General features: G+C 51.9%; 7 protein-coding genes across 7 annotated transcripts; 4 read left to right on the top strand and 3 right to left on the bottom strand.

Moving 5' to 3' along the window:
- Positions 1-115: 115 nt before the first annotated feature.
- On the bottom strand, positions 116-1993 carry MYCFIDRAFT_190064 (uncharacterized protein; the record flags this gene model as incomplete). The annotated part of the gene is made up of 4 exons (XM_007931634.1): positions 116-144; positions 458-1055; positions 1114-1860; positions 1913-1993. The coding sequence occupies 4 exons, from the start codon at positions 1991-1993 to the stop codon at positions 116-118; spliced, it is 1455 nt and encodes a 484-aa protein (XP_007929825.1).
- Positions 1994-2494: 501 nt separating this feature from the next.
- Positions 2495-4409, top strand: MYCFIDRAFT_79880 (uncharacterized protein; the record flags this gene model as incomplete). The annotated part of the gene is made up of 3 exons (XM_007931633.1): positions 2495-2660; positions 2722-3847; positions 3908-4409. 3 exons carry the CDS (start codon positions 2495-2497, stop codon positions 4407-4409), a joined length of 1794 nt encoding a protein of 597 aa, XP_007929824.1.
- A 272-nt stretch (positions 4410-4681) lies between these two features.
- Positions 4682-5902, top strand: MYCFIDRAFT_212102 (uncharacterized protein). Its single transcript, XM_007931632.1, has 5 exons — positions 4682-4805; positions 4856-4966; positions 5016-5128; positions 5187-5333; positions 5393-5902. Exons 1-5 carry the CDS (start codon positions 4751-4753, stop codon positions 5714-5716), a joined length of 750 nt encoding a protein of 249 aa, XP_007929823.1. The 5' UTR covers positions 4682-4750; the 3' UTR covers positions 5717-5902.
- Positions 5903-5926: 24 nt separating this feature from the next.
- Positions 5927-8450, bottom strand: MYCFIDRAFT_216287 (uncharacterized protein; the record flags this gene model as incomplete). The annotated part of the gene is made up of 4 exons (XM_007931631.1): positions 8173-8450; positions 7833-8099; positions 7747-7761; positions 5927-7010 (listed from the first exon to the last, which is right to left on the bottom strand). Exons 1-4 carry the CDS (start codon positions 8418-8420, stop codon positions 5927-5929), a joined length of 1614 nt encoding a protein of 537 aa, XP_007929822.1. The 5' UTR covers positions 8421-8450.
- Positions 8451-9579: 1129 nt separating this feature from the next.
- MYCFIDRAFT_87492 (uncharacterized protein) lies at positions 9580-10241 on the top strand. The gene is made up of 2 exons (XM_007931630.1): positions 9580-9648; positions 9697-10241. Exons 1-2 carry the CDS (start codon positions 9584-9586, stop codon positions 10214-10216), a joined length of 585 nt encoding a protein of 194 aa, XP_007929821.1. The 5' UTR covers positions 9580-9583; the 3' UTR covers positions 10217-10241.
- Positions 10242-10683: 442 nt separating this feature from the next.
- Positions 10684-12668, top strand: MYCFIDRAFT_57896 (uncharacterized protein). Its single transcript, XM_007931572.1, has 2 exons — positions 10684-10941; positions 11024-12668. The coding sequence occupies exons 1-2, from the start codon at positions 10799-10801 to the stop codon at positions 12114-12116; spliced, it is 1236 nt and encodes a 411-aa protein (XP_007929763.1). The 5' UTR covers positions 10684-10798; the 3' UTR covers positions 12117-12668.
- A 305-nt stretch (positions 12669-12973) lies between these two features.
- Positions 12974-14698, bottom strand: MYCFIDRAFT_57898 (uncharacterized protein). The gene is made up of 3 exons (XM_007931573.1): positions 14142-14698; positions 13532-14083; positions 12974-13465 (listed from the first exon to the last, which is right to left on the bottom strand). The coding sequence occupies exons 1-3, from the start codon at positions 14644-14646 to the stop codon at positions 13119-13121; spliced, it is 1404 nt and encodes a 467-aa protein (XP_007929764.1). The 5' UTR covers positions 14647-14698; the 3' UTR covers positions 12974-13118.
- Positions 14699-16701: the final 2003 nt, after the last annotated feature.

The following is a 16701-nucleotide window of genomic DNA, read 5'->3' as shown; positions in this document are numbered from 1 at the left end:
ATACAGCAGGCGATCATCGAAAAAGACTCGATCGCGCGGGAGTCCTGGATAACTTTGGATCGAGTGTTGCCTTCTCGGTTCAATGAAGAAATCCTCCAATGATCACACGAATTATCTACGTATCTTGTTGAGACCATTTGGAATCTACAATCAAGACATAGGAATGAAAGCAATGTACATGACGATTCGACACTGCTCCCGCCTACGAAGCAAAAGCAGAATATGGCCATCCATCCTCGGATGTGACACAAGCGAGACAGCAGTCTACTGACATCTCCGAGTCACAGCCATCTCTACTTCGATAGTGCCTCCACAGTAACATTCTCGACAAACTTCGCATCAACACTACCCTTCCGGTCTTGGTCTTTCCGTTGAGATTCCGTAGCAAGAGCAATACGCTTCTGCTCCGCCTCAATCGCCTCAGCCGGTCGCAGGTGCTGCTTGGCAATGTGATCACCAATGGGGATCGGAATGCGATGCGGCGAGTCTCGATCGAAATAAGCGTCCAGATCCTCGAGCGTGCGGTTTGCCGTTTCCGGATAGAGGAAATATACCACGGGGAGGAAGGCGACGTTGAAGACTGCGAACATGACGTAGAATTTGTAGCCGAGATTGCGGATCCCGACGGAGGTGAACTGAGTGCATACGAATCCGAAGAGCCAGTTCATGGAAGTGGCGGCGGCTGCGCCTTTGACTCTCATGGCGAGCGAGTTGACTTCGGCCTGGTAGATCCATGGGACCATGCCCCAGGTACATCCGAAGGCGGCGTAGTAGAAGAAGAGGAACGTGATGGCGACGGCACCCCATTGTTCCGGCGCGGAAGACAACACGCCCACGGCGATTGCGACCATGATGTAGGCAAAGCCTTGCAGAGCGAGGCCCCAGAGCATTAAGAATCTTCGGCCGGCGCGCTCGATGATCCAGAATGCCAGGGCGGTAGAGATGCAGTATGAGGTGGCATTGACACCCGTCAAGACGCGGGCCATGAGCTCGCTCAGGCCGAGATTCTGTTCGAGGATGATGGAGAAGTAGTAGTTGAGCGCATTGATGCCGCCCTAGAGTTGGAAGGTCAGCTGGCGTGTGCCATGTACCGAGACATCATGTCGTACGTACCATCTGCTGCATGAATTGCGTTCCCATGCCAAGAAGCATACGAGCGAGGTGATTGGAACGATCTCGACACAAGATGACTTCTTTGAAGCTGATCTTCGAGCTTCTTTCGATCTCCAGTGCTCCTCTGATGGACTTGTATTCGTTCTGAACCACATCATCGTCGGCGGAAAGGCCTTTGCCCAGATAGCGCCGCAAAGATTCGATGGCCTCTTCGTGGCGATCTCGAAGCAACAGCCAGCGAGGTGACTCCGGTAGGAGGAATAGGAACGAGACGAGGACGACGGCGGGGAAGAGTTGCAGAGCAAACGGGATCCTCCATTGGCCGTCGTTGTGGAGGTAGGAAGTGGCCAGGGTGAGCCAGCTGCCCAGCATGTAGAAAATGACATTATGCGTGACGACAATGACGGACAGCTTCCCTCGGCGCGAGCCACGGCTGCTCTCAGCTTGGTAGACGCCGCAGGTGGAAGAGGTCATGCCATTGCCTATGCCATTGACCGTCCTCCCGAACATGAGCTGGCCGAAGGAAGTCGAAGAGAATTGGAGGATTGCGCCGACGGCACTGATTCCGGCTCCAATGCGAAGAGTGTTTTTCCGACCGAGCGTATCACCAAACAAAGCGGCGACGATGCATCCCACGAGGTTGCCCAGGGAGAATATGGATGTGAAAGTGCCTTCCAGGACCGGCTTTTTGACTTGCGGGAAGCGATTCAGAAAGCGATCACTGACGAGAATGCCAGCGATGATGCCCTATCAGGGATGAGCAGGATGTAGCAGCAGGCAGTCCTCATCGTCGTCTGACCTGATCGTAGCCATACCACGCCTGAGCCGCTGAATTGGCGGTCGTTAGAGCAATCTCGAGTGCATAGCCTTCCAACATCATTTCGTAGTGCCTGGGACGGGAGCGGCGACGGTGGATGCGAGTCACTTCAGCAGGGGATTATTCGGAGATGTGCACGTCGTTGCACCTTATAGACATTCGAGCATCCCGGCCTGACCACGTTTGTCTGCATGATGTGCATTCCCCTTTCCCCGTGGGGCCTCCGCAAGATCGGCAGTCAATGCCTCAAAATTGCTGCACAATGGTTTAGCCAAGCTTTGCCGGGGTCGGAGTCGGAGTACAGCAGCGAGATGGCCCGAGGGCGAAGGATGGATGCCAAGCTGTGTAGATTTCTCCGCATTATCGACTCCTCTTCTTGAAGTCTGTATCCATCCGCCGTCGGAGCAGACACGGCGCGCCCAACACCACCCATCTCCTGCGTGGAGATCGATGATCTGCAAGATCTGGCGGCGTGATCATGTCAATAAACAGGTCCGCCGACAGGAAAATAGCGTGGGTGGAAAGCCCCGATCCAAAGCGGACATAGACAAACGGCTGACGTGAATGCAAACCAGGTGCAATGCCTGCCGACAGAGAAAGACGGCGTGCGACGGCGCGCAACCGCGGTGTGGACTGTGTCTGCGGAGCCAGTTCCAATGCGAGTACACGGCTCGCAGTCGAGCGCCGGGTCTGCGTGCCGGATATGTCTCGCAGTTGGAGCAGCGAATAGGTATGCGTATGCCTTGGCCCCAATCAAGGAAGGCACTGAATGAATGATTATACGCATGCAGAGCAACTCGAAGGTCGCTTGGCACAAGTCGAAGCCCGGCTCGACCATGCGGCGAGCCACGCAAGCGCGAGCAATGGAACGGGAACGGTTCAGGATGGAAGCCGTCGGAGCATGGAAGGGGAAGCCATCCCGATGCCGATGGTCGACAATGATAATGCCATCGAAAACGATGCCGTTCCTGCGCACGAGCACACGCGGGCAGATGCCGCACGGGAGACGTCCAGCAGTCCTTCGCAGAGCTTCGTGCCCAAGCCATTGCTTTCGGAAGCGATCGAGGTCTGGTTCCGTGAATGTCATCCGTGGTTCCCCATCCTGCACCAGCCCTCGTTCGTGCGCATTGTCGAGCAGCCAGACATCGTCGTTCCACGGGAAAGGGAGCTTGTGGTCCTTGCCATCACGCTGGCCACGGCGGGCCGATTGCGAGACACATCACTCGACCAAGCCAGGGCACAGCAGTGGCGGCATGAGTTGATGGCGTCTGTGCTGACCAGAGCGGTGGCCCACGCCTCGCTGGACTCCATCCACGCATTGCTCATTTTGTCCACCCTCTCTTACGGCGAGGGAAGACTCATGGAAGCGTGGAATCTGCTGGCCATTGGCCGCCGCATTGGTGCGCATCTGAGTCTGGATATCATGACGGATCAGACCGCTCCGATGGCCACCACGCCCACAGCACTTCGGCGCTTGCCCAAGCATACCAATCTTGTCATCGCGCATGAGGAGAAGATCCGCGCGTTCTGGATGACGAGAATGCTGGACAATATCTCGGTGATAGGTGCGAGATACGAGGCAGGCTCGGCAACACTTCCCGGTGATCCATTGCTGCCATGTAGCGATTCGTTCTGGGCCTCGCCCAACATCATCCTGAACGAGAGCCAAGTCAGGCCCTTTGGATACTGTTCCGCATTCAGTCTCTGCATCATCTTGGCGGTCAGTGAGCTGTCCTACGTTCACCAATTCTTGCGGAAGCCCGTCAACATGGCCAATTTCGAAGAGCGTGATGCTTGGCAAAGCGAGGCGCAACAGATCGACGAAAGACTCACGGCCTGGCGCGACGAATTCGTGGCAGCCTTCTTCCGTTTGGCGAATGCAGAGTATGCGCAGCACGACCGACCAGAGATGGATTCGTATGTCGTCCTCACCAACTGTGTATTGAACACAGCCGTGATTACTCTGCTCCACCGCAGATCGCCATGTCCACACGGAGTTGAGCAAGTGGTCGAGCCGTGGGCGTTCGCGAGTAATCGCTGCGTCTATGCGAGCGAGAACACAGCCTTCAAGATCCGCCAGATGCATGAGGATGAGCTGATCAACTGCCACCCGCACCTGGTCTTTTCCATCTTTGTCGCCGCGCGATTCTACATTGTGCACTCAAAGGCGCTGGACGCTAATGTGCCGACTAATTTGCATTCATTGGCTTTTGCTCTGCACACGTGCGGGAAGCGCTGGCCTCTTGCACGGCTGTTTGAGCATATCATACGCGTTGCGGTTGCCGAGTATCGAACACCGATAGCCCTCTCGACCGTGCCCAAGGAGTTTTACGATCTTCGATTGACCACATTCGAGATAGCGGAGTCGTTGATTGATTGGGCACAAGGTCCAGGATCACACGAGGCCGCTGACCTGGAGTCGATCCAACCCCATGCGGCTACAGCATTCAGACCAATGGCCATCGATGCTCTGGCGTGATGTGCTGTGCTCCGTAACACAGGCTTCTGAGCTCCGCAATGCTGTAGCTTTGACTTTACCCCAACCGGAGGTACATGGTCCGAAGCGTGGCATCGCCGCAATGCGTCACCGATTGCCGAATCCTCCTCGGTGTCATCAACCACAATCAAAGTAATAAGTCTGGAGAGACAGTTCGGCGTCAGCAGTCCTTGGAATTGAAAAGGTTTGAAAATTGACCCCGTTGCTTTTGTTATTGAAAAGCAGTCGAGATGGGGATTCAGCCACTGCCATTGGAAAAAGAAGCCGGCCGAAACCTACCAAATGGCGTGCGTATCAACACTCCGAATGGAGCGGCCACGGTCATGCCGGTATACAGGCCTGAAGACCTGTTCCGACTGGATGGACGTACTGTGGTCGGTACGTCTCGATAAGATTCGATGATGAGTGAACCTCCCTGACGGATGCAGTGACCGGAGGGCTTGGCAGCGTCGGTATGGGCCTCGTCCGGACACTGTCTTATTACGGAGCCGATGTGATTCTGGTCGATCTCCTTCCGTCGCCATCGGAGGAAACATGTGGTGAGTGCTGGACTGTTCACAACGGTTGGCCAAGCTGATCGTTTTGTAGAGGTGTTGAAGACCGTGGCATCGACTCACAAACGTGAGGTATCGTACATCTCATGCGATGTGACCAGCGAGGAGAGCGTCCTAGACGCCTTCAAGAAAATCGAGTCCACCGCTGTGAGCCCCATCAGAGGTCTCGTGACTTGCGCAGGGCTTTCGGGCCGCTGTCCTGCAGTCGATTGACAATTTTCGGAAGATCATGGAAATCAATGTCACTGGAACCTTCTTGTGTGCCCGAGCGATGGCGCGGATTATGCATCGTCAAAAGGTATCCGGAAGCATTGTCATGTTCGCCAGTATGTCCGCAACAAATGTCAACAAAGTAAGCAGCCACGACAGGTATAACCACTGATGCTTATCTATATTGCTAACGAGATCCAGGGAGTCGATACTTGCGCGTACAACACATCAAAGTCGGCTGTCCTGCAGCTCGCCCGCAGCCTGGCTGCAGAATGGGGCCATGATGGCGAGCATCCCCCGATTCGGGTGAACACTGTTAGCCCGGGATATATCATGACGCCAATGACTCGCCCAACGTTTGAAGAATTCCCAGAGTTGCAGAAACTTTGGCAGGAAGGAAACATGCTGGGCCGCATGTCCACCGTGGACGAGCACCAATCATCGGTCGTGTTTTTGTTGTCCGACGGAAGCTCGTACGTGACTGCTACGGACTTGCGAGCCGATGCCGGTCACTGCTCATGGTAGATGGTGGAGAGAGAATACACCAGTTGTAGATGTTCCACCTCCAATGGATCGAATCATGGCCAGAGTCCAAGCCGGACTTGCGGAGCTTATTCTAAGGCGGGCGAAGGACGATGCTCACGCTTCAGCCACATTGTATTCTATGACCTGTAGCTAGTCAAATCCAGAATGCAAATTTTCCTTTCCTTGCTGTCTACGGTTTTCTCTCCTGAATCAAGGGTCGAGAACTCGGGCTGCAGGCGGCTTGCGGTTGTACTGCACGGCTTTATGGCCTCTTTCCTGCCCCGGACCAGTGCCGTGACCATCCGTATAGCAGCTCTGGCAGTAGATGTCATTGTCGCATCCAAGACATCGTACCTCGCCGTCTTCATTGCAGATGCAGCACCATGACTCAACGTCTTGATCTGTGTACGTAGGCAAGTTTGACTTTGATTTCGATTGGAGTGATGCGGGGTTTGTCGCCGAGGGTTTGTTTGTGGGCGTCGATGGCAAGTCGAGGCCATCCATGGCAAGCTTGGAAAAGCGAGCTTCCAGATCGCTGTCCTCGTATGAAGGGGCATCAGGGTCTGACGGGTTTGGCGACTCTTGCAGCCGGGAAGGCGGAGAAGGAAGTTGTAAAGAAGAAGAAGAAGAGTCCTGCCTTGGCTCGGAATGCTCATCGTTCTGCTCGAGTTCCAAGGCTGCGAGAAGTTTTTCGATGTACTCAGCTTCGTCCTCCTGATCATCGCTCCGACGACTTTTGGAATCCTCTGCGTTTCTCATGCACTCATCAACTTGTCCCTCGGCCTCGAGTGAGCTGCTCGGCTTGGCTTCTGACGGATCGGGCAGTGCGTCGTTCGCCTCTCTCAGCAAGGAATCAATGTGTTTGGGATCTTCCGGGTCGAGCCAGGCAAGTTTTCCGCCTTCGCTCCGTCCCAGTTCGGCAAGGAGTTCGTCCAACGTCTGCCCGTCTTCCGACTGCTGCTGCCAGTTGCGGATGGCATCTCGCTCTGAAGTCACTTGATCGCGAGTGTCACTTGTTAGAGCCGTCACCGGGTCTGGACGGGGTGTTGAGGCGGACGGAACAGGGCTCAGCACATTTTCTGGAGCGGGAAGATTGCCATCGCGCAACTGTTTGAGACGCCTTGCCAATTTGTCCTCCCGCGTCTGTGGTGTGCTTGTCTGAACATCGATGGGGCTGGATTCCGGTTCCAACTCGACCGAAGATGGCTTGAGTGCATTCAGACGCGCCAAAAGATCCTCGTCCTGGCCTGGCATCATGCGGACGACTATGATGGATGGGATGATGACCCCGGGTCTGTGCGAAGGTGTTGTTGTCCGTGAGGTTGGATTGATTTGGCCCGGTCAATATTTCACGACTCATCAGCTATTCTTATCATTTCTATACCCATCTGGCCCCAAAGAGTCCTCCTACAGCCGCAGCGGCCAAAAGTCTCGGTACTCCCGGCGAGCGTAGGAATCGGGAATACTCGATTTCTATTTTCTATGCCGATACCCGCGGCGTTACTGGTGGAAGCATCGCGATGGCTCGGCGTTTGTGATTTAGCAAAGCTCTTTTACTGTCTCCGTTCCGATTGAGCTTCTCACACAAGCCGAAAATCAAATGCTCACATACACCCCGGCCAAGTGCTTATGCTGACCGGCATTCGTATTACATTTATTTTAAGCTTCATCTTCATGTGAATCCGAATCGAGAACTTGTTATCAACCCAGTCCGGCTTCACAGCTACAACTACCATGCATAGCCAATTCCGGCGGAAAGGTAGGAAAGCTCACCTTCCGAACACATGTTATACGGGTCTGTATGGGACTGGGGCGTGTTGAATTAGGTGGATGTTTGTTTATGATGAGATTAAGATTAATGTTCATTCTTACACGATTTAGTCATTCTAATCTCCTAGCAATCTTTGCATTATATCTCGTTATCAACGTTCATTCGATTCGTTCGTCCTCTTCATTTCTCCCCCTTCATTCCATTCGTTCTCCCTCTCCCTCAAGAACTCTTCGACAAATCCTGACTACTACACACACACCTCGTATCCGTCGAGCTATAACATCAAAGAGTCAGCATCATCATTATCATCCAAAACTCCTCAAAGATCCCAACTCCATCACTTACCTATGTTTCTGATACGCATATGTATACCCCTGCCCCCCACAAATCGTATCACAATTCTTCGTTTGATCCACACAGTATCTTGCATCGGAAGAAATGCACCCCCAAGCCCCCTCCGTCTGGCATTCCTGCAGAAAGTAACTCGCGCAAGGCGAGCCTGTGATGTAAGGTGGAGTCACGGGGGTGTTAGAGGGAGGGGGAGAGAACCCGCATTGTTGATATGAAGCCCGAGCGTCATATTCCGAGCAGACGCATTGGGTGTCGTCGGAACTGGATTCGAAAAAAGATAGAAATTTTAGCAAGTGGGAATTGAGTAGGAAAGAAGTGGAGTGGATTTGCTTACTTTGCTTTTTGATAAACGAAACTAGATCCACCGCATTGCGATACACAGAATGGGAAGTATGGGGTTTGCTTGACGCAGTTTTGTCCGGCGGTTTCAAAGAGGCGGACGCAGCCGTAGGCGTTTTGGTTGAAGCAGTTGGAAAGTCCGGTGCAGTCGCATGGACCTCCTTCGACGGTGCGTGGGCCTAGTGTTCTGGCTGAGGCTCCGGCTGCTGAGGCAGTGGTGAGCAGGAGGATTGGGGACCACATGTTTGGTTGTTGAATTAGATGGATGGAGAGTGTGGAGGATGGACGTGCAAATTTATAGGATTTCAGAGGACTCTCCTATTACTCCGGATACGAAGGTAAGATTTGTGTCCGAAAGCTTCCCTCCCTGTCCTGTATACAGTATATACACCCTGATTAAGCGAGATGACGGACGGGGATAATCCCCGTAAGTGGCAGCTAGAATAGCTGGAAAACGTTAGATGTAAACTTCTTAAAGGTGCGGATAATTCCTTTAGGCAGTACGCTGGCTTGATAGTCGCTTTGTGCTGCTATACGCAGACGGGCTATACGGAAACGATAGCTGTTCTCGGCCTTTTGGAGGTCAAACACATAGCACAGCCCGATAAAGCGAGATGGCAGGTTGAGCCATTCCACCCTTGACCTTGTGGTTGTCGGCTCATATCAGCAGCTATAGATAGTCAGTCAGCGTTGAAGAGTTCAGCGGGTATTATTGTACCGTATTAGGCAAGCAGAAACAGTGGATCGAAGCTTATAATATGCATATGCGAGGTGGACTATTCCTATATTTTCAATAGCCAGGATTCGAGCATTGTATATTGTATCTCGTATAATTTAACGACTACAAGGTTAGGGATAGCCTGGTCTACCATTTTGCTTCCATCGAGGCGTACAGCGTCTAATCACATCGGAGTGAAAGTGGGTATTCCCCAAACCCTTGCTCCTCATGGATTCTAGCGAATAGCAACTTGTTATGTAGTCTGTGGGGTGTGGTATGAAAGACTTGGCTCATTTCGAGGTGATACCTTGCAGCTCTCTACTGTATACTAAATGGATCTGAGCGGACGCCGGATAGAGGATATTCGCAAAAGTCCGGCCGACGTGCTTGTCAACATAGCCCCTTGCATCAATGTGTGATTGCCAAGAGTGTTAGCTTTGCAGCCTGCTGGTGCCTGAGAGCTCTGCGGACCTCTTCGATGTGCTGCTTAAGCGATGCCGAAAATGGAGATGTGACCTTGCGATATTAGGCAGCGAGTCCAATGATTGCTATTCAAGTGAAGACAGGAGATCTTTCATCCGCGGGTCAAAGAAGATGAAGGCGTTGCAGCCTTCGTTGGGAAGTCCATATATGAAGGCCATGGCACTTCGTTGGTACGATGCCATTGTTTCTGTGAAAGAGCATCAGAATGGGTACCCGAAGCCTCATCTGCGTCTACTACAAAGGCCAGTTTATGATCGCACAATATGCCCAGTAAGATTCCAATGATACTCAATTCGGCCTCTTCTAATCTTTCTGCAGATGGGACGGCTATCCTGAAGGCCAAGGCTGGGACATTGTCCAATTCCTGCTCCGGTCGAGCAATATTAAAGCCCTGAAAACTGGCCTCCAATACATCAAAGTCATTGAGAGCAACGATCAGCTCAATCAGCAAGTGGTCAATAACGATCAGGGACCATTTCCCTCGCCAGCGTCGCTTTCTCGTGAAACCGGAGCGAAGATCCTTGAAATTGTCGCTCAAGCTACAGAGCAGAACGCGGTCCCGATAGTGAAGGAGCTGGGCTTTGTCAACGATGGTCTCTTCTGTGAGTGGGCATATGTGGTTGATCTTGACAAAGAAGTGTTGGAAGTCTACGCTGGACAGTTCGGATTGGAGAGAAGGGGTATGAGCGGCGGCGCAGAGCGATTCAAGGAGGTGGGAGGTGGGCAAGTCGGGTTGCTTCAGTCGATTTCATTCGCAGACTTGCCGAATACGTGTGGAGAGTTTGAGGAGTTGTTTGCGGTTGCTGAATGTGATGAGGAGGCTGAAGAAGACACGTAGAGTACAATGGCACTTGTTACGTTAGTATAACAGTACTTCACGCTGTCCGCGAGTATTCGTGCAGTGACACGGCACTGGTGGTGACGGTGGTGGTGGTGGAGGATCAATATACAAATACCACCCGCCCGCCCCGCCCCGCCCCGCCCCGCTCCGCCTCAACTTGGACAGTTCTCCCCACCCACCCACTCCATTGAATGCACTTTCAACTTCCGCCTCAGCTCGCAGACCACAGTCGCTGAGCGGACATCGCACAGCAGCCCAGCCCAGCTTAGCCCAGCCCAGCTTAGCCCAGCCCAGCCAAGCCAGCTCCGCACTCGCACGCGCCAAGAGCAGCAATCCGCAATCGAAAACGACTCCGCATCTACACAACCACCCATGTCCGCTGCGTGAGCCTTTGAGCCTCATCAGCCCAGCCCAGCCCAGCTTTGCAAGACTGCATTGCATTGCGCTCCTTCACCCACGGCACAACTTCGCATCTGCTCTTGGTGGGGCTCTTGACCGAGTCTCCGTCGCTCCAGCCATCGTCTCTGCTGCACACAGCAGCAGCACCACCACCACCACCACCACCGTCGCCTGCCCGCCATGTCGTCGACAACATCCGCAACGCCCACCCCGTCCCCCACTCCCACCGGCAACAGCAACAATGGTGGTAACAACGGCCCCACAAGCTCGCCGCTGCTGTTCTTCGTCGCCCTAGGATTCGGTGTGGTATTCACTAACCTATGGTATGCCTGCCGCTGTTCGTCCGCTTCCGCGAACTTTACCCATCCTCGGATCAAATCAATGCTAATCTTGGTGCGCCTGCAGGATCATTGTCGGCGTAAAATATTGCTTCAGATATAACCAGCGCAATCGCGCCGCACGTACCCTGGGCGAAAATGGCGAACCTATCGACTTGGGACAAATGCCGAACCCACGGCGGAGACGACGAGAGAAGAAGTTGATGTCCATGGAAGAGGTCAATGAGAGATTCCCATTGACCAAGTACAAAGTATGGCGATCGTCGCGGGAAGCGCAAGGCTTGCCGACAGAAGGAGGTGTTACTGCGCCACCGAGTCGCGCTGCTAGTATCACACAAGAGCATGTCATAATCGAGACATTTGGAAAGCAGTCAACGGATACTGCACGGCCGCAGACCGCGCTCAGCATAGCGCGGCAGGATCACGCGAACGCCGCCACATCGCCTCCAGCTGCAGCTGCAGCGAATGTTGACAAGACACCCGAAAAGGTCACCATTGAACCGATAGAAAATGCTCTCACAGCGCCCCATCGAACCAACTCCATGGCTACTGATATGGACGAGGATGATGATGATCCGATCAGAGAGGCAGCCCCCGCAGAAATGCTGGCTGCACCTGGCGATACCTGCGCCATCTGTTTGGACACGCTGGATGATGACGACGATGTACGAGGTTTGGCATGTGGCCATGCCTTCCACGGCTCGTGCGTGGATCCATGGCTTACCAGCAGAAGAGCCTGTTGTCCCCTTTGCAAAGCAGACTATTACGTGCCGAAGCCGCGGCCCAGTGGCGAAGATCTCAACGCTGCAAACGGACGTAGAGGAAGGCATGCAATGCCACAGCAGCCGCAATCCGTATGGATCGGAGGCCGAGCGGGCGCCTTCCGACCACGATTCACATTCACGGGACCACGCCTCTTCGTCAGCGATTCAAATCGTGGGCAGCGACATCCTACGCCTGCACAAATGGAACGTGCACGGCGAGAACAGGAGATCTACCAGAATCCTGCCGCCGCGCAGCCGTCGAGTAATCAACGCACCTGGCGATCGCGCATACCGAATATCCCTCGCTTCGGAAGACGAAATCAGCAAATTGGAGAGCATGGCGCTGCCGAGCAGACTGGCATCACGGCTGGTCAGCTTGAGGCAGGCAATCGCTGAGCATGCGCCACCAACCTTACTTTTCCATCTTCACCTGTACATTTACCCACCAAAACCCGGCGGACATGTCGACCTTCTCGAAGAGGGGCAACCAACTTTTTTGATCTGAGCGAGCGAACGACCGCCACGAATAATGTGAATGACGACTGTTTTTTGATTTTGGAAGCGATATATGCACGACAGCATCACCACTCGAATTCACTGATCGCGACTTGAACATTTCTTGGTATCAGGTTGCGTACGAGATCTCTCACGCGCGTGAATGACCTTGAAAAGTCGAGGACGGCGCCAGGCGAGAAAAGAGTTAACAGCTTCTATTAGGCATTTGGGCCATTTTTTCGCAGGCTCATTTTGAGATGGGCGTAAGAGAGGCAGTTTTATCTCTCTCAGCTAGGTACCATTGCATCATCATCATCACCAGCATTGGCGCGAAAGGGAGAAGGAGTGATTGATTCCGTTTTTTTGGGGGGGAGCTATGTGTATATAATTTGGAGGTATATCTTTCATCTTGGTTACCTACCAGGCTCACTGGAATGAATGCCTTCCTTCTTGCTTCACCTATGCCTCACCACAAGACATGACAAGGCTGCTGATCCGACGCATGAATGTGTATGCTCCCCAACCGCCGTGGCTGTCTACTTGTTGTCGTACCTTTGAAGTTCATCGTCTATGCTGTGCGAGTTGGAACACATGTACTGTCTGTGAACAGTCGAGTCAGTTCAGAAGGTCAGCTCTTGGCGTATGATAGTCAGCAATTTTTCCCATTGATTTTCTTGTTGCCCTCTCCTAACAAAGCAGCACTTGTAATCTCCGGAAATAATCTTCGATGCACGAACGCACGCGCAAGAGGTAGAGTTGGAGTTCTTATTCGGGCTGCTTCGAGACTTGCTACAGACAGTATCTATCAAAAACGTAACACTTTTCACCCTTCGATATTGCTTGCCTAGCTTTACTTCCCAGGCCCAATGTCATCTGTTCAGCGACGACGGTTCAAGATCGCATCTACTCCTGTGCCAAGTCCTGACCCTCCTTCAATCCCTCCACAACCAATGGATGACCTTCGGCTCTTTCGTAAATGTCACGTACGTCCTCCGTCATGGTCTCGAAGTGCGAGCTCGCATCGTAGGATCTGCTGATGAAGATGTTGTCGTCTTTGCCGTTGGACAGAGGCTCGTAGATGGGGATTGGTGGGCCCATGAACTGCTCTTCTATCCGGCCGAGACGCTCAAGACCTGGTAGGAGCTCGAGGTGGTGGTTTGAGTTGGTCTCGGCGATGGTGCTGACGATGGCGATGTAGTAGCCTTTGGGGCAGACGTTGTGGGTTGAGGAGACGACGGCGACGTAGATGTCTGTTTTTGAAACGTCAGTGGGGTAGGACTGCATTTGAGTTTAGGAGAGCGTTTCGTTTCACGCACCATGTTTTCTGCCAACTTGCGATTGTGGAATGATGAGCTGCAATGAGTCGGCATTGTCGGTCTTGTCGATTGGGTGATTGAGGATGCAAATCGCCTTGAGCAGATGTCCAGATACTCGGCACTTGTCTGGGAAGTATGATGGGTCGGCGATGATTTTCTTGCACTTGGTCTCGAACTTCATGCCCTCGCCCTCTTCGCCCCGCTCCTTCATGGTTGCTCGGATGCCCGAGACCTTGCCGCCTTCGTACTTGACTTCATCAACGTTGGCGTTGAGCATGTAGGTACCACCGTAGATGGCACTGAGACGAGCAAAGCCTTGTGGCAGCTCTCCCAGACCGTAGAGTGGGTAGATGTATGGGCTCTTTCCGTATCTTGCCATGCTGTTCACGTAAAGTCTGATGCGCTCGACGCAGTCTTTAGCTGCACCCTTGCGGTCAATGTAGTCGTCGGTAGGATAGAGAGCCATGCTGTGGCCGATGAAATCGCGGGTGCTTGCCTCGAGGCCGTACTTGTCGTACACTTGCTTCATGGTCGTCTGCGCGAGATTCATGCCTGGGAGATACGAGTGAGTACATTCAGGGTCAAGCATGTACCTGCAGTCATTCCATACCGTTGTGTGTGCTTGGGTTACTCTCGTCAAAGTTGCCAACCCACTGCAAGAAGTTCCTTGCTCTCCTCTTCTCGAAAATGCCCATCAGTGGGCTCGACAGCGCCTCACTGGCATTGCTCGGCACCTTGGCGACTGTTGCCTTAGGGCCACTTGCCTGCTGAACATAACTACCAGCAATCTGCTTGAACTCGATGTAGCGTGTGACGTCGGTGGAGACGAGGATGTTGGTGAGCTCTCCGTTGGCCATCAGGAGCTTGGGCACGAGGTCGATATTCCAATCATTGGCACGCCCATACTTCTTCCACGGTTCGCTGCCTTTCTCGTAGTTTCCATACTTCTTGAACATTGTTTCAAGGTTAACGGATGCTGCCTCGCCGCCATAGTGGTCGTTGCGGTCCATATGGAGCACTTTCTGGCCCTTGACCGAGAGGACTCCAGAGAGGATGCATTCCGTCAAGCCGGTGCCAAGCACGACGACATCGTACTCTGGTGCAATCTCATCCATGCTGGCGGTATGGAGAATGGGTATATGGAGGGATTCGAGAAGTGTTTCTGTGCTGTCTTTCTGGCGGTCAACAAGGTAGTGGAATAGCTCGCATCTGCAGCCAACAAGCTCCCCTCGCTCGCCTTGAACCCCACGCAAGCAGAGTGGGTCTCCTCGCCACTTCCCCGAGCCCTAGCTACCCGCCCGAGCCCTAGTAGATATACCAATATAGAATCGGCCTGAATAAGATTACGTGCTGTTTCTACCTATTATATATTATATCCATTCTTAGTTAGTAGCGCGGAGCGCGTTAAGTCGCGCCTCGAAGTCTACTAACCTAATATTCGTATTTCTTCCCCCTTTTATAGTAGAATCTCTAGTAACTACCGAAAATAGCTAAATCTCTATTATACGAAGCATATATTAGCGAGTTTCTCGATAATCTCGTCGCTAGTAGCGAGGTAGTAGTAGTAGTAGTAGTAGAAGATACTAAAGAAGGCGCTAAAGATACTAAAGGCGCTAAAGGTACTAAAGGCGCTAAAGGCGCTAAAGGTGTTAAAGGCGCTAAAGGCGCTAAAGGTGTTAAAGGTATTAAATCGTAGGAAAAGGTAGAAATATCGATAGTAGCCGATATTAACTTATAGGAAGAGGTTTAATTTGTCTTAGAAATATATATTCGAGGCCGCTCGCGCTTACTATCGCTACCGCTACTACGCGAGCGTATTAATCTGCTAGATTATCGGTTAGTATTACTACGACCTTAAAAGTACGAGTTTATAACGATTAAGCGCCCTCGTAGACTATTGCCTTACTAGTCGTCGTTTTCTTTAAAAAACGCGCTTACGCGCTATATTTAGTCGTTTAGTCTAGATACTAGATTCGAGTTTAAAGAGTAGAAACCTAGGAAGAATAAGAATAGTATTAAATACCGCTATCTCTACGTCTACGGCTACTTTAGTAAGCCTAATAAACGTACCTAGATAACGACTAATAAAGCGAAGAAGAAGACGAAAAAGATAGGCTATATTACGGGTAAGTAACGCGTACGCAGATGCTAGATATAAGACTTAATAGGTTCGATAAAGAGCTAAGTCTATCTACGTAAATCCGAATAGTTTTATATAGTGCGCTAAGCGCTAAGTAGTAGGTTAGAGTCGCGTAGGCCGAATGCCTAAGGCTAGCGCTTTCTACCTAGGGCATAGCCCTTTATATTATCCCCGTCCTCCTCCTCTTTCTTAGTAGGGATAGAAAGCCCTCTATAGTTTCTATCGCTATTACTTTATCCGTTAGATCTATACCTATCTAAGCTTCTCTAGAGTAACGCGCTCGTAGTTTCCTTCTTTGCGATCGGGGTTTCTACTACTTTCCGGTCGGGATTGCTATATCTAGGGTTTTAATAACTATAACTTTCTTCGCGACTACTAAACCGCGCTCTTTTACCTATTTACTACCTTCTAGAACGCGCCGTAACTGCGCTTTTAAATACTTTACTTATAATCGCGCTTTCCTTTACTTTCGCGACCTTTACTTCGGCGTCGCCTTCTAGGAGTATTAATATTTCCCTTTTCTTCTTCTTCTTCCTCTTTTCTTTATATATACCTCTACTACTACTGCTACTACTACTACTACTAATACCGTAAGTCCCTCCCTATCCTCCTCGGTTCCTCTCGTAAAATTAACTTGTCCTAGATAGCTCGTCGAATTTACTACGTTAGTTGCTATAACTCCAGCGAAGACTACGCCGACTAATCTATAAGGTTCCCGTCCGATTTGTCGTAGGGTTCGCTAACTTTTCTTAAGCCCGCTAGCTCGAGGGCTTACGCTAATTGCGCTCGTAAGAGAATTGCTTACGCCCTACTATAAGTTATCGCGACTTTTGTACCGAATCTCTCGCTAACTATTTAGTCCTTAAATAGCCTACGTAGCCTACGCTAGCTATACCCGCGCGACCCGCGCTAATATCGCCGAGAAGTACTCCGAGCTTCTTAAGGTTCTTAAGGCCTAGAAAGCTTTTAAGTCTCTCTAGCTATAGGGGTTATTATCTAGGTAAGATTCTCCGTTTCCTATAATAAAACC

Source organism: Pseudocercospora fijiensis (assembly GCF_000340215.1).
Source record: "Pseudocercospora fijiensis CIRAD86 unplaced genomic scaffold MYCFIscaffold_8, whole genome shotgun sequence".
Classification (NCBI taxonomy): domain Eukaryota; kingdom Fungi; phylum Ascomycota; class Dothideomycetes; order Mycosphaerellales; family Mycosphaerellaceae; genus Pseudocercospora; species Pseudocercospora fijiensis.
The sequence above is the reverse complement of the archived record's forward strand: the minus strand, read 5'-3'. Positions and strand labels throughout refer to the sequence as shown.

Bases quoted from the DNA above. Each gene is read 5' to 3' on its own strand.
- MYCFIDRAFT_57896 (XM_007931572.1), top strand. From the start codon at position 10,799: ATGTCGTCGACAACATCCGCAACGCCCACCCCGTCCCCCACTCCCACC. The intron at 10,942-11,023 runs GTATGCCTGCCG...GTGCGCCTGCAG, and splicing joins GTGGTATTCACTAACCTATG to GATCATTGTCGGCGTAAAAT.
- MYCFIDRAFT_212102 (XM_007931632.1), top strand. From the start codon at position 4,751: ATGCCGGTATACAGGCCTGAAGACCTGTTCCGACTGGATGGACGTACT. The intron at 4,967-5,015 runs GTGAGTGCTGGA...ATCGTTTTGTAG, and splicing joins GCCATCGGAGGAAACATGTG to AGGTGTTGAAGACCGTGGCA. The intron at 5,334-5,392 runs GTAAGCAGCCAC...AACGAGATCCAG, and splicing joins CCGCAACAAATGTCAACAAA to GGAGTCGATACTTGCGCGTA.
- MYCFIDRAFT_57898 (XM_007931573.1), bottom strand. From the start codon at position 14,646: ATGGATGAGATTGCACCAGAGTACGATGTCGTCGTGCTTGGCACCGGC. The intron at 14,084-14,141 runs GTATGGAATGAC...CGTATCTCCCAG, and splicing joins TAACCCAAGCACACACAACG to GCATGAATCTCGCGCAGACG. The intron at 13,466-13,531 runs GTGCGTGAAACG...TTTCAAAAACAG, and splicing joins GCAAGTTGGCAGAAAACATG to ACATCTACGTCGCCGTCGTC.
- MYCFIDRAFT_87492 (XM_007931630.1), top strand. From the start codon at position 9,584: ATGGGTACCCGAAGCCTCATCTGCGTCTACTACAAAGGCCAGTTTATG. The intron at 9,649-9,696 runs GTAAGATTCCAA...ATCTTTCTGCAG, and splicing joins ATGATCGCACAATATGCCCA to ATGGGACGGCTATCCTGAAG.